This window comes from Pseudonaja textilis, chromosome 2 (assembly GCF_049901715.1).
Source record: "Pseudonaja textilis isolate UNSWEBS1 chromosome 2, rPseTex1.2, whole genome shotgun sequence".
Classification (NCBI taxonomy): domain Eukaryota; kingdom Metazoa; phylum Chordata; class Lepidosauria; order Squamata; family Elapidae; genus Pseudonaja; species Pseudonaja textilis.
In genome coordinates this window covers 155,469,711-155,490,298 of record NC_141991.1, presented here as the reverse complement: position 1 = coordinate 155,490,298, position 20,588 = coordinate 155,469,711, and the positions used below count along the sequence as shown (strand labels likewise).

The 20,588-nt window shown below is 35.9% G+C and overlaps 1 protein-coding gene across 4 annotated transcripts in view; it reads right to left on the bottom strand.

Annotated features, from left to right (window-relative positions):
• The window catches only part of TRPC4 (transient receptor potential cation channel subfamily C member 4), a 298,467-nt gene that overhangs the window by 20,662 nt on the left and 257,217 nt on the right, over positions 1-20,588 (bottom strand). For all 4 annotated transcript variants that reach the window (XM_087926046.1, XM_087926043.1, XM_087926044.1 and 1 more), the window contains exon 7: positions 18,581-18,775. In XM_087926046.1, coding sequence (XP_087782172.1) covers positions 18,581-18,775 — 195 coding nt within the window. The remainder of the gene's footprint in view (positions 1-18,580; positions 18,776-20,588) is intronic.

Below are 20,588 nucleotides of genomic sequence, written 5' to 3'. Positions count from 1 at the left end.
AGTAGCATGTGACAAAGGGTAGCCTTTCCATAACACCAAATATTGTAATCTCCCTTGGTGTAATTTAGAATCAATGATTTTTTTTTTATTTCATAATGTGTCTCACCCTGTACGATTAGAGGTTTGGGGGCAGTTGCTGGTATCGGCGGTGAGATTAAACCTGCAGTCAAGATTAGTGTAATATTTTTTATTGCTGGACTTTTCTACAAACGCCTTAAATTTTTAAAATTGACTGGTCTTTTTCTTGAATTTTACATACAATGATTTTGTACTTTTGTTGTTGTTGTTGTTTAGAACTTTTTTCTTTTTTCTAGTGCTTCTTTTAAATATCTAAAAGCATTTTAGTTTAACTGCTTATTTGTTAGCCATTTTTATTTTTTTTTCCTTTTGGATGCAAGTGGGGAAGTGAAAGTAGAGACAATAAGTAACACTGCAACCTAGAGGTTTGGAAACAGTTTCTTTCTTCTTTGTGGCTTGATAAGCCTGACAATAACAAGAACTGTTGTCAAGGACAATGAGCCAGTTTGTGAAGATAGTGGGATGAGCATGAAAAAATGTTATTACAGGTGCTCTTCTGGGTTACTATCTGTGGTTGCTTTTGGATAGCGAGAGAAAGCAAGAAGTAAAAAGAAAGAAGATTGAGAGGATCTTGAGAAGAAAATTTTAAAGCTTTTTTGGAATTTAACTTAGCAAGAGAGCCTTGGACACTATACTGTGGCAGTGTGTGGCTTGTTTTTTTCCTTGTTTTTTTAATCTTCCCCCCTTAATAATCTATTTTTTTTTTTTTGCTGACATCTGTGACAGTAGCCTGTTAAATGGTTTTTCCTTTTTAATTTTTAATCTTTAATTTTTTAATCCTCAGTACTTTTCTTTTTCTTTTTTCTTTCTCTCTTTGGATTCCTTTTTACCTCAAAGTATATTGATCTACTTATTTTTATTTTTTCTTTATTTTCCTTCTCTTTTTGGGGGATTTGGAATGCTATTTTTATGATATTGTTTGGCTTTTTCCATATTGATTACTTGGATTAAGGTATTGAACCTGAAGATCTTCTTTTATTTTTTCTTATTATAATTTTTGTTTTTTTATGATTTTCTTTTTAATCAATTGGATTTAATTGGAGGGGTGTACAAGAACCTGAAGATTTTTCTTTCTCTTTGCTTCTGCCTTGTAAAAATGAGTAGAAGACCATCAATTACTGGTTCTTCAATACCAACTACAGCTTCTTTGACATCTGGAGGACAACGATTAACAATGGCGATGTCACAGCAGGAAAAAGAGAAAGAGGTGATCTTACAGATGATATGGCAAGGAGTTCAAGATATAAAGTTAAGAACAGAAAAAACAGATGATAAAGTTGAAAATATCCACAAGATGATGAAGTATGAAGAAAGAATCCAAAACATTGAAGAAAGAGAGGAACAAAGAGATAAGAAGATTGGCAATATTGACAACAAATTGAACGTGACTGAACAGGACAAGAGTATGCTGAAATGGGAGATAGATCTGAATTCTATCTTAGATTTCAAAATATAGAGGAAGAAAAGGTAGAAAATTTGGCAGCAATAATGATAGAAATTCTGGCAGAAGCACTGGAAATAACTAAAGAGAAAATGATGGATGGAGTAGATGAAATTTTTTGAGTCTTTACAAGATATGCAGTGAGAAATAATCTACCAAGAGAAGTACATATAAGATTTACGAAGAGGGCCATTAAAATGCAAATATTACAGATAGCAAGAGAGGAAACACTGAAATATAAAGGCAAGGAGATTATGGTCTTGAAACAAGTACCTAGAAAAATAAGAGAGATGAGAAGAGAATATCAATTCCTGACCAAAATTCTTTTGAAGAAAGGTGTGAACTACAGATGGCTAATACCAGAAGGCCTTCAGTTTACATGGCAAGAGCAAAGACATAGAATTGATTCATTTGAGAAAGCAGGATTATTTTATGCAGAATATTTCAGAGATAAGGAAGATGAGAGAGAAAGAGAAGAAGCAATACTCAAACTACAAGAGGAGTGCCTTGAAGTGATTCAAAAAGAACAAGGAGCTGTAGGAGGCAATGGGGAACCTAAAGAACAACAAGAGGTAAGATCAACCAGAGCTGCTAACCCCTCCTATAAAGTATAAAACATGGAAGAGAAAAAATTGATAACAATTAATATAAATGGACTCAATTCTGCTATTAATAGAAAGAAAACATTTCATAAATTAAAATTTATATAATTTGCCTACAAGAAGTACACATTAAAAAACAATATGAACTACTGGTACAGCCAAACTTAGGGAAAATATTTACTTCACTGACACGAGTTAAGAAAAGAGGAGTAGTCTTATACATTAAAGATACAATTCCAGCAAAACAAATTTACACGGACGATGATGGAAGAGTCTTGATGGTGCAGATAACAGACAATGTGAAATTACTTTTAATTGCAATTTATGCTCCAAATGACAATCAAGAAGGATTTTATAGAATGTTGGAAGAGAATTAATGAAACTATATTTAATGAATATATATAATTTAAGGCAAAAGAAATACAATTAAACAGAAGGAAAGGGAGCAGTAAAGAGAAGTTGGGAAAGGATATGAAGTTGAACAGATAAGATAAATATATATATTAAATTGTGTTTGTATAGAAATGTGATAATTTGGAATTATCTTGTTTTTAAATAAGATATTCTATGTGTTTTTTAGAAAAAGATATTTTATGTTACTACATCCTATGTTTGTTTTGTTTGTGTATGTTTTTTTAAAAAAAATTAATAAAATTTGTTCAAAAAAAAAAGAAAGAAGGATTTTATAAAAAATTATACAGGACAATAATTGACTTAGAATACAACAATATATGTATGCTGGGGGGACTTTAATGGAATAATTAATGAGATGGACTATAAAACACAGAAAACAATAAAACAGAACAGAAAGATCTTGCCAAAATCTTTTTTTTAAATGACAGATGAACTAAACCTAAAGGACACTTGGAGAGAAAGAAATATTAAAAATAGACAACATACTTTTTATTCAAATAGACACTCATCATGGTCCAGAATAGATATGATATGGATGTCAGCGGAATTGATTATTAACATACAGGAAATTGAGATAGAAACTGGTACCTGGGCAGACCACAATCCAATGATAATTAAGTGGAAAGGGCAAAGAAAAAGATCTAGATGGACTTTAAATAATGCTTTATTAAAAGAAAAGGACTTTACACAGAAAATGGAGAAAGAATTGGATTTCTTTTTCAAGGAGAATAGAACAGAAGATACATCAATACCAAACTTTGGGATACAATGAAGGCTTACTCTAGGGTCTTAATAATAGACTATACAAAGATAAGAAACAAAAAGAAAAGACAAGCGTGGAAAATGTTAGAGGATGATCACAAGAGACTTGAGAAAAAACTACAAAAATCACCATTAAAAAAGGACGTGAAAATACAAATGGACATTAACTATGGGACAACACAAAATGGGACTAATGGAAAAAGAGGAACTAGCACAGAAAATTAGACATGCTAAGCAAAACTATTTTGAAGATGCAAATAAGCCAGGCGGATGGTTAGATATAAATTGAAAAAGGAGAAAAAATCAAGAAAAATAGCTCAATTGATAGATGACCAAGGGCAAGCCTGCTATGGAAACACAGAGAAGAAAAAAATTGTACAGGACTTTTATTGGAAGTTATATGAACAAGAGATAATAGAGGAAGGGAAGATTAAACAATATCCACAGAAAGCAAATTTGCCCCAGATACCAAAAGATATTGAAATGATGTTAGAAGGAAACATAACTATGATGGAACTAATGGAAGCAATTAAAAAACAAAATAATGGAAAAGCACCAGGCCCAGACGGATTGCCAGCTGAATTTTATAAGACATTTCAGGAGCAGTTGAACCTTTTGCTTCTGGAAATTATGAATGAAGTTATGTTAAAAAAGAGGACACCTAAATCATGGTCAGAAGCATATATTACACTTGTGTCAAAGGAGGAAGCAGACCCACAACTAATTAAGAACTATCGACCCATTTTCTTATTGAACTCAGACTATAAAATTTTTGCTTCAATAATGGCAGAAAGACTCAAACAATATTTAAATAATTTTATTCACCCCGATCAAAATGGATTTCTACCAAAGAGACATATTAAAGATAATATGAGAACTATCCTGGACACACTGGAATACTACGAGGCACATCCTGAAAAACAAATCGCCTTGATATTTTTTAGATGCATAGAAAGCCTTTGATAATGTAAATTGGTGATTTATGTTATTACAATTGGAACAGATGGGCCTTGGTAAGAAATTTATTCAAGCCGTAGAAGCTATATATCATGATCAAACAGCAAAGGTAATGATTAATGGGGAATTAACAGATTCTATTGCTATAAAGAAAGATACAAGACAAGGTTGCCCGTTGGCAAAATGGGAAAACTTACAATTATCTTGGGAGAATATCAACAATTAAAATGAATATTTTACCAAGAATTTTATATTTGTTCCAGACAATTCCAATTAGATTAGGGAAAGAGTATTTTGATGAGTTGAATATATTATCAAGCGACGACTCTGATGTGGGTCAAGGAATGGATTATATTGAGAAATACTAGACTATTGACACTTGAAGGACATGATTTGTTGTTGGGTTGGCATGCTTTCCTATGGTACAAGGGAACCAAAACACATGGATATTTTAGAAAACACTATATACAAGAGGCTTTATTATTAAATTGTGAGAAGATTAAAATCCAACACTATTTGAAAATTCCAGTCTGGCTTTCAACTATAGAAGCGTTTTCATATCCAGTGATATATAAAATGGAACAAACAGTTAGATAAGGCGAAATTATGAATGAAAAGGGTGAACTTAAATCTATGCAAGAACTGGAGCAATGAGGTATAAGGATGAATTGGTTTTTCTTATGTGCAAATACATTCTAGATATGCTACAGATCTCAAAACAGAAGGTTTTTATGATAAATTGACTGCTTTAGATAAAATTTTAACAGGTACTGATGAAAAGGTATTAAGAAATTATACAGATATTTATTAGAGGTTAAATTAGAAGAGCAAGTTAAAGAAACAATGATTGCATGGGGGAAAAATTTTGGATATAGGATTGACTTAGAGAGATGGCAAAAACCATGGTCTCAAAATTATAAAATGACAATGTCAACTGCATATAAAGAAAATTTGTATGTTTTACAGGTGGCATCTTCCCCCAATGAGAATAGCAAGAATGTTTAAGAATAAATCCGAAAAATGTTGGAAATGTCATCAGGTACCTGGCTCATTTTACCATATGTGGTGGACATGCGCAGAGGTGAAAAAATATTGGACTACAATCCACACATGGTTGATAAAAAATGACAAAATGTCATATTCATTTTAAACCAGAAATATTTTTATTGGGTATTGTACCAGAGATATACAGTAGAGAACTGATATATTTGATTGTGAATGTTCCAACAGCAGCTAGAATTGTATTTGCAAAGAATTGGAAAAATGAGAAAATACCAACACAGGAGGAAGTTATTAAGAAAATAGTGGAATGTGCTGAAATGAGTAAATTGACATTTGAAATTAGAGAACAAGAAGAAAAACAATATTATAAGATATGGGATTTATTTTATCAATGGTTAGAGAAAAAAGTGTGGAAATGATATATTTTATAGATAACTTTACAATATAAAAATAATAGAATTTAAGAGAAAATGATATAAGAATGTACTTTTTATTAGATGAAGTGGCAATGGAAGTTACATTACATATTGGTTTAAAATGTTGAATATCCTATATGAAGCGGTGGAACAAATAGTTATTGTTTAAATGAAAGAACCATAATGATAAAATATAAATATACACACACACACACACACACACATACTATTCAGCTTTGTTCGGGTATTTTCCCACGTCATTATAGTTATGCTTTTAAAGTTGTAGCAACGTTTCGGCAGAATCTCATCTGCCATCATCAGGCTTCTGTATTGTGTTCCTCTCGTGCGTGTGGGTCTGGTGTCATTCTTCATGTTAGGTACTCGTTTGTTCATGAGGGTGGGTTTCCAAATGGCTGGTAGGCGGGAGGTATCATCTCGTTTATTCATGCTGTGTGGGCATTTTTCTATCTCTATGGCTTCTCTGATTATTCTGTTGTTGAAGTGTTCAGTTTTGGTGATAGTTCTGGTATTTTTAAAGTCAATCTCATGTCCTGTGGCTTTGAGGTGTTGGACCAGGGAAGAGGTTGGTTCTTCTTTTTTGATTGAGTTCTTGTGTTCTTCAATGCATGCACTTATTCTTCTGTTACTTTGTCCGATGTATGTGGTGGGGTAGGCGGTGCAAGGGATTTCATATACTCCTTGGTTTTTTAATTCAATTTTGTCTTTAGGGTTTCTTAGGATGGTGGATATTTTTCTGTTTGTGCAGAATAGACCCACACGCACGAGGGCAGAATAGATCCACATGCATGAGGGCCACACAAGATGCTACCACCATACTTCCATGTAGAAAGCAGACTCACACCCAAACAGAAGATGAGACACGACCATGGACCAGAAGCTGTACCGCAGCTGCATCACTACCTGCTTCAAACCCCTCCGACCCATACATGAAGCGAACTGACGCCCACCATGAAGATGTGGCACGACCACGAATGCGAAGCCAAACAGCAGGATCACAGCTCACCAGCTCAAATCCCCCAGCAACTAAGAATAACCTGAGCACAACCAAGCCCCCACCTGAACAGAACACACCCCCAGCCAATCAGAACACAGCCAAGCCCCCACCCAATCAAGTCACACCCCCACTAGCAGTTAAAAGGAAGAAGCAGCTGCAAGCTCATATTACTCCAAGAAGCACAAAGCCAAAGACACAAGCCTGAAGATGATGAATGAGACTTCATTGAAACGTCGCCTAGATACTTCCAATCTTATGCGGGAGAAGACCCGAATAACCAAAGATCCACATACAAATACCCACGAGAACCTCAGAAAAAATACGTATGTATGTATGTATGTATGTATGTATGTATGTATGTATGTAATGTCTCACTTTTCCAAGGAAGATGAAGATTCCAAACTCCGACAAATACAGGCAGGCAAGAAGATTCAGTATTTACAGAGTTAATTTACAGAGTTAATTTACGCGGGAGAAAACCCGAATAACCAAAGATCCACATACAAATACCCACGAGAACCTCAGAAAAAATACGTATGTATGTATGTATGTATGTATGTATGTATGTATGTATGTATGTAATGTCTCACTTTTCCAAGGAAGATGAAGATTCCAAACTCCGACAAATACAGGCAGGCAAGAAGATTCAGTATTTACAGAGTTAATTTACAGAGTTAATTTACGCGGGAGAAAACCCGAATAACCAAAGATCCACATACAAATACCTGCGAAAACCTCAGAAAACATATGCATATATACATACACATATATATACACACAAAACGGAAAATATGAGAACTTATGTGACTTGTGAAGGAGGACTATGGACACGTAGCACAAAAGAATTGCAACCGGTCGACACACTGTATGTAATTGAAAGATGGTTTTATGTTTTTATGTATTGTTTTGTCTGTGTTTGTTTAGAAAAATAAAAAACTTTTTAAAAAAAGAAGAAGTTGGGGGGACAGGAGGGGCAGGAACTGCTACTGGGGTAAAATCTCTAATTTTCCTATCACAAAACTGCTCTGCATGGGAAGGAATCCCAGTAAAAACAACCAAAATGCCCACCACATTTAAGGGTCGAAGTGCCGCTGCTTTGGACTCAGGTGCCTTTCCCTGTCATTCTATTTCTGAGCAACTTAAAACCATATTTTCCTGCTCCGAAATCTTGTGCCTATATTTCCTCCAAACTTTAGCGAGACAGACAGCCAAACACAATGTCCATAGAACTTAAAAGGGCAAGCCGAACAACAGCTGGAGTATTTAAAAAATAAAATAAAATAAAATTCAGCATGCAGTTCACACCTTCCCATAGCCACTCTGGCCACAGTCTGGAGACGAGTTGAACTCGGAGCCAGAAACTTCAACAAAAAGCGAGTTGCAGCTTCTCCGGGAGCTGAGCAAACTCCTCGGTTCTTTGGACAGAAAATCTTTTTGTGGGGGAGGAGATGAGGAAGAAGTAAGGGGGAGAAATCATCAATTCACAGTTGAAAACTCTGAAATCTTACAACTTGCTCTCTTGCCCATTTTTTTTTTTAAATACCGATTTGCATTTCATTAGCTGCCAATTCCTCTCCCCCAGCTGCATATTCCAATCCCCCCCCCCCAAAATGTATTGGTATACAGACACTCCCTTCCATGGAAATTTCCTTTCTCTTCCCCGATTTTAATTTTCTCCCCCAGCTCCCCTCCAAACGAATGAACTTGGGATGAAGGACATCAAAAGTTGTCAGAGGCCCAGAAGAAGCTGTGGCAAATTAAAATAAAGAGAAGAATCAGAAACAAAATCAGAATTCCCTGTTCAGTTGCTCGCTCCTCCCCCCTATGAACTACAAATGAGCTACCCTTCTCTTTGCATATTTCCAGTCTATGTGTGCACGCACACACACACACACACACACACACACACACCTTGAAAGCATGGCTTTCTTCCCCGACCCTCCAAAAAAATAAAATAAAACCATGTTCAGGCACTCCTCCCCGCTTCTCTTTGCCAAATTCCAGAAGCAACCAGCCCATGCTCATTGCCAGCCATGAATTTCTAGCCCCACTATTCAAAAATCTGGGAATTAAAAATATGTCAGAACTTGGAAATAATTCGGAGAAGGAGAGGAGGAAGAGCAGTCATCTGGGCCAGCACATGATCAGCCTTAGATCCGACCCACGTGGCCCCCTGGAGCCAGTGCGAGATTGCCCTGCCACCTTGGCTCCACCCCCTGCACATCCTGGGAGAAAGGGAAGTGGGAAGTGCTCCAATCTTCAGGGTAAAATGGACCCCAGGAACGGCAGGCCCCACGCACACTCACCCCCTCCTCTGTGCATGCCCAGGGGGCAGGGAGGTCCTGGCTCCTAGCTGGCTGTATAGGGCAGTTCTGCAGATCTAAGGCTGATCACATTCTGGCCTGGATCAGCATCCAGGGCGAGGCACCACAGGCTAATCCTTAGCTTTTTCCAGGGCAGCTCTGTGGGCTGGATCTAAGCACCCTGTGGGCCACATCCAGCCTGCGGGCCTTGAGTTTGACACCCCTGGTTTATACTAACATTGGAAGTGTTAAACAGAAGTATTAGACAAGACTTAGAAATAAAAGTGATGGCGGAAAGAATAAAAAGGGGAAGAGAGAGCTCCCTAAGATCTGTAGGGAAATGATGAAAGAACTAAACTTGACAGATATATGGCGAAGATTACACCCTGAAAAAAAACAATTTACATTCTATTCAAATCCCCACCAAATATGGACAAGGATAGACATGGCATGGATGAATGGGGAAATAGCAAACAAGACAAAAGAAGTGGAAATTTTGCCTAACAAATGGGCAGATCATAACCCAATTCAGATAATATGGAAGGGCAGGGCAAAACCAAAGAAAAGATGGACGCTAAATACTCACTTAATAAGAGAGAAAGAATACATTAATAAATTAAAGGAGGAATTAATTTTTTTTATAAAAGAAAACGATAATGGAGAAACCATGAAACAAAATATTTGGGACACAATGAAGGCGGTAATAAGAGGTACAACAATCTCTTATAATGCCAAGAGAAACAAGGAAAAATATTCCCAACAAAACGAATTACAACAAAGAATTAAGGAGCTAGAAACTCTCCTACAGAATAGCCCAAAAGATTTAAAATTGCAAAATCAGATAAGATTAGTTAAACACAAATTTAATTTAATTGAACAAGAGAAAATGACCATGAATTTGAATTTGACCAGACAAACCTATTTTGAACATGCCAACAAGCCAGGAAGATGGCTATCTTACAAGTTAAAAAAAAAAGAAAGAAAAGAGATTGATATATCAATTAATTGATAGTAAGGGAGACATATATCAGAAACAGAACAGAAAAAAAAAATCACTCATAAATTCTTTGAAGATCTATATAAAAAAGAAGACATTAGTGAGGATAGAATAAGAAATTACTTAGACAAAGTAACGGACAAGGTAATTGAGGAAGAAATGGTAGAACTACTGAATAAAGATATAACTGAAGCAGAATTGAAATCAGCAATAGAGAACCAGAAAAATAACAAAACTCCAGGCCCTGATGGGATTCCAGGGGAGCTGTACAAGGTAATAGTAGAACAAATTGGACCACTTATGGTGGAAATTTTTAATGATGTTTTATTGGCAGCCAGGATGCCGGACTCGTAGAGGGGGGCATTGATCTCTCTGATCCCAAAGGAGGATATGGACCCCAGATATATAAATAATTACAGGCCGATTTCACTCTTAAATACTGATTATAAAATATTCACCTCTATTATAGCAAACAGACTAAAGAGAATGTTAAATTTGTACATACACGAAGATCAAAATGGATTTCTCCCAACTAGGCAAATAAAAAACAACTTAAGAATAGTATTAGACGCACTAGAATTTTATGAAGCCCACCCTGAAAAACAAGTAGCACTGATGTTCTTAGACACAGAGAAGGCTTTCGATAATCTAAATTGGCAATTCTTAATTCAAAAAATTTATAATTTGAATCTGGGCACCAAATTTGCAAATATCATAACAACTATCACACAACAAGCTAATATAATAATAAATGGGGAATGTACTCGCCCAATAAAGATAGAAAAAGGAGTGAGACAGGGCTGCTCACTCTCTCCCCTGCTCTTCATATTAGCGTTGGAGACATTATTAATGCGAATCAGGTGGAATTCAGATATAAAGGGTTAAGAAAGAGGAATATAAATTGCAAGCATTTACGGATGATATGATTTTCTTTATCGAAGAACCAATAGACAGGGGTCTAAATCTGATGAGTGAATTGGAGAAATTTGGAGCAGTAGCAGGGCTTAAAATAAATAGAAAAAAAACCAAATTAATGACTAAAAATCTAACAGAAAAACAGAAAATAGAACTAGAAGAAACAATGCATATACAAGTGACAAAGAAAGTGAAATATTTAGGAATTTGGCTAACACCACACTGTAAGACACTTAAAGAAAACAATTATGATAAATTGATACATCAGGTAAAGAAAGATTTAGAATCATGGGGCAAACTTCAAATTTCACTACTAGGTCGGATCGCCACCATTAAAATGAACATTCTCCCCAAATTCTTGTACCTATTCCAAACGATCCCAATTAAATTGCACAAAAAGTTCTTTGAAGAACTCAATAGAATAACCCTGAAATTCATTTGGCAAGGTAAAAAACCCAGAATAAATGTTAAAGCAATGCAGGATATGAAGAGCAGGGGAGGGTTAGCATTCCCAAACTGGGAGTTATACCATATGGCTACCTCATTGGTTTGGCTGAAGGATTGGGTGAACCTATCCAACAAAAGAATATTATTCCTAGAAGGCCATGATTTACAAAGGGGGTGGCATGCCTTTTTATGGGATGTAGGGAAAACCAGTCAAAAATATTTTCATAGACACTTAATCAGAGACGCACTATTAACAATTTGGAAGAAAATACAGAAAAAACATTATACAAAAGTACCAATATGGATTTCAACTATGGAGGCGATGATTCAGCCAAACAATTTGGAGATTACCAAAATGATTAAATACAAAGATCTATTGAACCCACAAGGAAATTTGAAACCGAGGCAGGAACTCCAGGAGCAAGGACAAAAAATTGATCAATGGGTCTACCTCCAGATCCAAAGTAGATACAAACAAGACAAGAAAGAATTCGGAATTAATAATAAACCTCAACAATTAGATAAAATTTTATTAGGACCAGATAAAAAAACATAACAAAATTCTATAATTACTTATTAGAAACAGAATTGGAAGAAGAAATCGTAAAAGGAAATATGATTGCTTGGAGTAAGAACGTAGGGCGCAGCATCACTTTAGCGGAATGGGAGAAAGTCTGGGGCAGAAATAATAAGATCACCAAATCAGCAGCATATAAGGAAAACCTTTACAAAATGTTTTATAGATGGCACTTTCCCCCTTTGAGATTAGCAAAGATGCACCCTAATACGAGTCCACAATTGCTGGAAGTGCAGGAAAAAAGAAGGAACATTTTTCCATATGTGGTGGACTTGTACAGAAACCCAAAAGTACTGGAAGAAAATCAAAACTTGGTTGGAAGAAATTACCAAAGAGCAGATCGAATACAAACCAGAGTCCTTCCTGCTAGGGATTTTTGATAAACCAATTTCCAAAAAAGCCAAATACACATCCTAACAGCGGCCAGATTACCTTTCACTCAATACTGGAAACAACATCAAATTCCATCAGATGAAATGATTATTGAAAAAAATTCAAAATGTGCAGAAATGGACAAACTGACTCTGGCACTAAAAAACAAAGATACTTCACTATATTATGTTAGCTGGGAATGTTGGTATAATTGGATTGACCAAAGATAAATTATATTTTATAAGGCATAAGAGAAAAATATTAACCTACAACAATGAGCAAAGAACAGGTGTGTGAACATGACACAAATTAAGGTTATGGAAAAAAGACCTTGCAAACTGTAAAAAATAAGAATGCTTTTAACTTCCTCCTTTCCTTTTTTTTTTCCTTTCCTTTCTCTTCTTGTTCTTTTTCTCTCTATTTCCCTTTCTCTCTCTTCTCTAAATTTTTCTTTTTTTGCTTTCCTTTCCCCTTTCCTTTCTTCAGTTTATTTGTGTATGTATTGTCGGTTGGTTTTAATTGTAAAATTAATAAACTATATTTTTTTTTAAAAAAGAAATAAAAGTATGAAAATAAAAAGAAAATAAAAGTACAAACTACAAGCATTTGCAAACAACCTGGTATTTATTTATTTTAGAAGAATCACTAGAAACTGGCCCTAAGCTAATAGGAAAAATAGAAGAAATGTGGAAAAGATGCAGGATTGAAAATAAAGAAAGAAAAAACTAAAATATTAGTTAAAAATCTTACAGATAAACAAAAAAGGGGATTAATGAAGTAGATCTTCAGGTAGCCAAGAAAGTTAAATATTTAGGAATCTATTTAACAGCAAGATGTGTAACAATTAAAGAAGATAACTATACAAACAAAAGCAACAATAAAGCTGTATTTGGAGAAATGGAAGAACTTGCAACTATCAATAGAAAGAATAGCTACTATAAAAATGAATATTTTGCTGAGATTATTCTTTCTGTTTCAAACAATTCCTATATAATTAGAAAAAATATTTTGAGGAGCTAAATAAAATGATCTTGAATTATATATGGCTAGGGAAAAGAACAAGAATGAGACTAAAAATGCTACAACAATCTAAAGAAAATGGGGGTTTGGGGTTGCCAGATTGGAAGCTTCTGCACTTACTTGAATTTGAATTCTTTATTGTCATTGTATGTATATACACAGTCTACATGCAACGAAATTCACGTAACACCCAGAGACCAGACCCAATACACACACACACACACAACAATCCCCAAACACCCCTCCCAACCGCCAAAATTCCCCACCTTCTAAAAACACACAAGCATCCACAGAACAGACCAAGTAATATTGTCCAACAGCTCACTGATGGTGGTCCTTAAGTTCATTGTTAAGTGCAATTATAGCTCTGGGATAAAAGCTGTTCAGAAAATGTGTGGTCTGACTTTTAATCTGTATCTTCTGACAGAAGGCAGAACAGTTCACAAAGATTGTAAGCAGGATGGGAAGAGTCTCTTGAGAATGTTGTACAATTTCCTCAAACTGGTAGATGCAAAGATGTCATCCAGGGCTGGTAACTGGAGCCCAATGATATTCTGGGGAGTTTTAATGATTCTCTGTAGAGCTTTTTTGTCTGCTACAGAGCTGCTCCCAAGAATGCCATATGTCAGAACACTTTCAATGGTGCTGCAGTAGTAGTACAGAAGTAGATGCTGAGATAGATTTAGCATTCTCAGGAAGTACAAATTCTGTACCTTCTTCACAAGCATAGTCCATGAGAGGTCCTCCAAGATATAAGTGCCCAGAAATTTAAAATTAACAACCCTCTCCACCTCCTCGCCATTTATGTGCAATAGTAAATGTACACCTCTCTTCCTCCTGAAGTCAATTATAAGTTCTTTAGTTTCTTTACTTGGGTGAAAGAGTGGATAAATTTGAGGTTTTTTCTGCAGTTCTAATTATCCATTGAAGTGTGTATCTGACTTAGTCTGTCTTGATAATATATATCTGTTCTGATAATATATGTATATGTATTTTTGTTTTTTATCCTTTTCAATGCACAATTTTTAAAATTGTTCTGTCCATTTTTGTTTTTGTTGTTGTTGCTGGTTGTTAACATTTGTGGGGTGGGATTTGTGTTTTAACTTTTTGAACGAAATAAAAAAATTAGAAAAAGACTTTCAATGAGGATGTGAATAATTGAAGAAGAAGAAGTACAGGGAGTACCATTATTAAGGTATTTCCTTGGAAAATTTATATGGTTTATGATAAATGTACAGTACTACAACTGTGATTGTTCTGTCAATCTCTTTCATTTTAAATGAAAACAAGGTAATAGAATTTGTGAAAGGTAGATGCTATCTAATGTTGGAGATGGGCAAATCTTATATTGTGTTGTATTTTTCTTTGACAGAACCCAACGATTTTGCTCATTGTTGTCCATCAATTTGTTAAAAAGTACTAATGACAATGAGGAAAACAACCATATAACTGAAATATGTCTTCATCTAATATGTGTCTCTAATATATGCAAATCAAGCATTCTGTTTTTATTGTAGTTTGAGGAAACATTCAATGATAACATAGAATGGAATAGGTGGTTCAGGTTAAATGTTTAAAAATAATTGCATTATTTTCTCTTCATGTATGCAAATCTAAAAACACCCAGCACCTATTTAGGCACAAAAACACTTCAGATTGCAGAACAGATTGAGATTAAATAAATTTGATATTGAAAATGCTGTTTTGGGTATCTCTATTTAAAATATCCAGGTTTGGAATAAATAATTTTAAGCAACATGCTTTTTGAGTGCTCTGTGCTGTTCTAAGTGATTTGTCCCTTTATAGTGGGTCATGACCGTGTTGGTGGAGTGTTAAAGAAAATCAACAGGACTTTAAGTTGCTTATTGTAGATCTTGGCTGCATTAGAGTAGAGTAGAGTAGAGTAGAGTAGAGTAGAGTAGAGTAGAGTAGAGTAGAACAGAACAGAACAGAACAGAACAGGGTTGGAAGGGAACTCTACTACCCAAAATACCTTATACCATCCCAGACAAATGACTGTCCAAATTTAAAAAAAACAAAACTCCAGTGATGGAGCACACACAACTCTGGGAGGCAAATTGCTTCATTCATTAATTGTTCTCATGTCAGGACATTTCTTCTTAGTTTCAGGTATGACCTCTCTTTAATGAGCTTCCACCCACTGTTTCTTGTTCTACCCACAGATGCTATAAGTTGACCGACCCTCTCTTCTCTGTGACAGCCCCTCAATATTGTAAGACAACTATCATGTCACCCTTCTCTTCATAAACTAGTTCAAACTATAATTACAATAAGCTGTTGATCCTGGATAGTTGGGTCTCTGACTTTGAGATAATGCCTCCTTCTTCATCATATCCTTTTATTTCAGGGTGTTTTTTGTGTTTTGGAGTTTACCCTTAGTTTTACACAAGTGTAGTGATGTTAACAGGTTAGAGGGGGAAAAAAGAAATGGGAGTTCCATCTCTGCCCTACTTTTAATTCAGTTTCCCAGTATTCCAAAGGCAGTACTAAGGAAGGAGGAAGGGCTAAGGTTGAAACAGGTGCACAGACTTGCATCATAGCAACACTGGCTAAAATACTGTAGTTCTTTCCTGCTGGTTTGAACTCTTTCCTAATGGAGGTTAATCAGAATGGGTTAGTACTATTTTTGGACTAAACTCCAATATCTAGATTTCTCCATGGAGGAGTTCCTACTGGGGCTATGAGTGTGGACTCAGTGCATTTATTAAAGAGCATAAAATTTAACCAGACCTGTCTGTTCTACCCAATAATGTTTTCTTGAGCAGTCAGGCCTATCTCCATAAACCAGCAAGACGTTTATATAACTATTTCTAAATTTTGGAGAGAACTAACTCTAGCATACTGTAACACCATTCTGGTTAGCAGTTCTGGAGATCTGATACAAAAAAGTCCCATATGATTTGATATTGTGCCTCTGTGGAAAGGGGCCACTAAAATCACTGCTCATACCCTATTATATTGTACCCTAGTCCAGGGGTTGCCAACCTTTTGGACCTCAGGGACGACCAAACTCATAATTTTAAATCCCAGGGACCACTAACTGGTTCTGTGGGTGTGGCCTAATTTGTGGGTGCGGCTTGGTGGTCATGTGACTGGCTGGGCATGGCTTGTATGTAAATATTATAAATATTGCAATTTTCTATAAAAAAAGAGCAACTTTTACCCAAAATCAGACAAAGGCAGGCAGATTGAGTTGCTCATAGAATCACAGAATCATACAGTGATCTATTTATCTGCCATCGACTAGCTCAGTCTGTCACATAAAATTTGCTTGCAAGCAAACTCACAAAATTAACTCAAAACACACCATGTATGTAAATATTGATTTTTTTATAAAAAAGAGAAATTTTTACCCAAAATCAGGCAAAGCAGGCAGATTGAGTTGCTCACAGAATCATTCAGTGATCTATCTATCCGCCATTGGTCTCTTAAACTTGCTTGCCATGAGTCTGCACTGAATTTGCTTGCAAGCAAACTTTCAGTCCTAAGGGAGGTTCGGCTGTGCTTAAAAGCAGAGCCGAAGATCTAAAGACTAGCTAGAAAGCAAGAAGTCTAACCATTTCCTGCTTCCTATCTAATCTAAATCTGGAACAGCAGAACAAAGGAAAAATAGCAACTTAGCAGGCAAGTTTGCTGGATAAGGAGTGAGTGGGCGGGGACGGTTCACGCAGACCATGTGGGTGGCGCAGACTTGTGTTTCTGCACAGCCTGGATTAATTGCTTGGGGGTGTGTGCTCTGGGGGTGAGATTTCTCTGCGGCCCACCAAAATTTTCTCATGGCCCACCAGTTGGCGACCACTGCCCTAGTCTATAACATCCTGCCTGATAAAATACCTGGGAAATTCTCATGTCTTTTATGTAAAGCTGTTATTATCAGATCAGTATGAAACAGTCTACTTGATCATAGCTACATTCTGCTATACTGTCTGTAAAATTAGGCAAACTTTGGCTGCCCATTGATGATCTCATCAGTAACTGGAATATATTAATATGTCTTGTTCTGTTTCATTTCATTTTAATGTTTTAATTTTTAATTCTGGACTATGATCATAATAAAATTAATAATCAATTAAGTCTTCAAGATTTAAAACGAGATTCCATCCATAGTAAGTAGTTCTTAGTGCTTGCTTATTTAATTCTTCTAATGAACTTCTTCCAATGATATGTTGTGTTATTACTGATAGGACTACTGTGCTGCTTTTATATTATTCTGATTCTTGGAATCTCTAGCCTTAAGTATCTCATGGTCAAAGCATGGATGAGGTATGTTGAATAGGCCAGTTGTTCTTTTGTTGGAAAATTATTGGAATAATTGAAGTAATAATAGTTTTGAATTGTGGAAGCCAGTTTGATGTTGTGGTTAAGGCATCAGGCTATAAACGGGGAGACCATCCATTCTAGTCCTGCCTTAGGTACAAAGCCAGCTGCATGACTTGAGACAGTCACTTTTTCTCAGCCAAAGAAGGAGGCGATGATAACCCTGCCAAGGAAATTGCAGGAACATGTCCAGGAATCCAACATGATTGAACAGAAGAAGAAAAAAACAACTGAATGGATGGGGAAAGGGATATGACTTTCATTGCTTAGCTGAGGAAAAAGTTAACTGAAATTCCAAACAAGATCTATTTAAATGATGCACTTACAAAGAGCCACAGTTTTTCTTTATAAGGTGTACTGAATTTGCACTACTACTACATAACATGAGGGTGAAGACTTTACTGAGTTTTCTCTTTATTTAATATTTTTTGAGCTTCGAGGACATGGAATTTAAAATGGGGGAAAGGCAATATCAAGAATTTTAACTGTCTAAGAAATTCTCAATGTTGCAGTTAAAACAACGTTCTGCCTTCCATCTATATTTCAATTGTCACATTATCCAACCAATCCAAGCAAGGTAAAGGCAATGTCAGTGAGTCATATCCTGATTACATGTACAAGTCAAATGGATCAAATGATCCAACTATCAGAAAATAGTCTGGAATAATTCCTGAATTATACTTTAACTATTTTCATTATCTTGAATAAAAATGAAAAGTTATATTTTGAATAGTACTTCTATGTGTGGACCCAGGGCAGTTGCTTACATGCTTTGCAAAAATCTCATTTTAATTTCCCATTATTTAAGAGACTTTTTAGCATTATCAAAAAGCAGAAATATACAGTCTTCTAGCCTCTGTAGGTAAGATGTCACCACTAACTGTTCTCATAAAGATAAGGAAGGAAATGGCCAATTTTGCTTACCCCAATGGTTCCAAAGCTTTTAGGTTTTGTTTTAATGTTTTGCCTACATAGTCGTCTCCACAGCCATCTTAATAAATACCATTGAGATTTTGGACTTGGTATGACATTGAAAGGCGCAGGCAAAGTTCCTCCTTCTTCAAAGTAACTCATCCATAGCTTTGTACGAGCAAATTTCCATTCGATATCTGCATGATCCTAAATATATAAAACATGAAAACACATTGTTGTAGGTTTTTAGAAAGATAACACTATTAGAAATAAAGATAGCAGAAGAATTGAAATCCAACATTCATCTATATTTATTTTTTACTGCCCATCACCTTTTCTTATGCTTAAAACCTGCTATGTTTTAAAGTGAAATGATAATAATGAATCAACAGATGGATAAAAATACAAACTCTAGTCTAAATGTCTGATTGATCATGTGACTAACCATAATACTAATAAGACAAAGGAAATACTGAGTTAAACTAAATATGTATTTTTACAATGCAGTTTTTGTGATTTTTTTTCTATTTAATGTATATAATTGTCAACTCATGAAGCTTCCTTGCCCTGCTCCTGAGTTGCCATAGGCAGTGGGGATGGGAAATTGCGGCTCACAGCTGCACCAAGGCATTTACTCCTCAGTCATAATGTCAGCCTTCAAGATTTCCTTCCTTTGCTTTGCAACTTTCGGCTGTAATAAGTAAGCGGGGGAGAGAAGGGGAGACATAGTTATGGGAAGTGAGATAGATAGATAGATAGAAAGATAGATAGATAGATAGAGATAGATATAGATATAGATAGATATATAGATATATAGTTATGTGTGTGATTTACGTGCTCATTTTCTCAGATTCAGAATTCCTTTGATGCTACCACTTGATTTCCAATAAAAGATATCTTTCCTCTAATTAATGGAGTCTAAGTGTTTCTTTCTTGGATTTTGAATGGAGCACCAGCTGACATTATTCTGAATCTGAGAAAATGAGAAAAAGATGCATTCTGGCTGAGCAAGTCAAGGCCATCTCCGGGGATACCAGCAATGCCTAGAGAGAGTGACTTCTACAACCCGCGAAATTACCTTGTTGGGGAATGTGACTCGGTGACATGCTTTGGGGGGAGGGTCAGAGGCAAGGCGTAAAGGGGGTGAAGTCAAAGTTGGCTTCAACTAGGTACTGCTGACATGGTGCTACTAATAAATGATTGGATTTTTATTGCCAGATGGCTTGAGACTCTTAATTGCATTAAGGCACTGGTTGGAACCCTGACATCAAGCCAACTCTCCCAAAACTAATTAAATGTCAACTCATAAAACATTTCTATGGCCATTTTATAGTTGCCAACAGAAAGGGGGGAGGAGTTTGAAAGAACAGTGCAACTGTTTGGAATTGAAAGTGCATTCCATTCATATTTTGCAGAGATTGTAACTAGGCGACTCAAGTTTCTGCCGCGCAAATTGGAGAACATGATTGATGACTTTTGACTATGGATGTGTTTCATTGGAGAATATGAATTATGATCCACCCAGAGGGGTGGGGGAAAACCAGGGTCAAGGGTGACAGTGAATTACATGTCTCAGAATCAGCTACATCCAGGTCATGCTGACATGTTAACTCCCAATAAATCCTTTGAAGTTTTGGAAGTTTGGCTTGAAACTCATGATTTAATTGGAGTAACTGCCGGAATCCTGATAGCTAGCCAATTCTCATAATTAATTACCATTACCAGGGTGCCCAGCCTCTTCTCCAGCACAACGATTGGAGAATCCATGGATGAGTTGACACATGCCTTTCTGCCCGGAGACTGAGTCCTTAATCTTTTATCACACCCCTCTGTCACTGTCACTTTCCCCAGTTCACAACTCAGTCTTGCCCCATGGGGATGTGGCAAAAGATTGGCTTGCAAATCTTTGGGTAGAAATGCTGGAATTTCCAATGCGATAGTTTGTGCTGGCAAGTTATAGTGCTATGGAAGCTTTCTTTTGTTTTTTTGTCTGTTTCATCGACCGAAGCAGCTGTTTCTT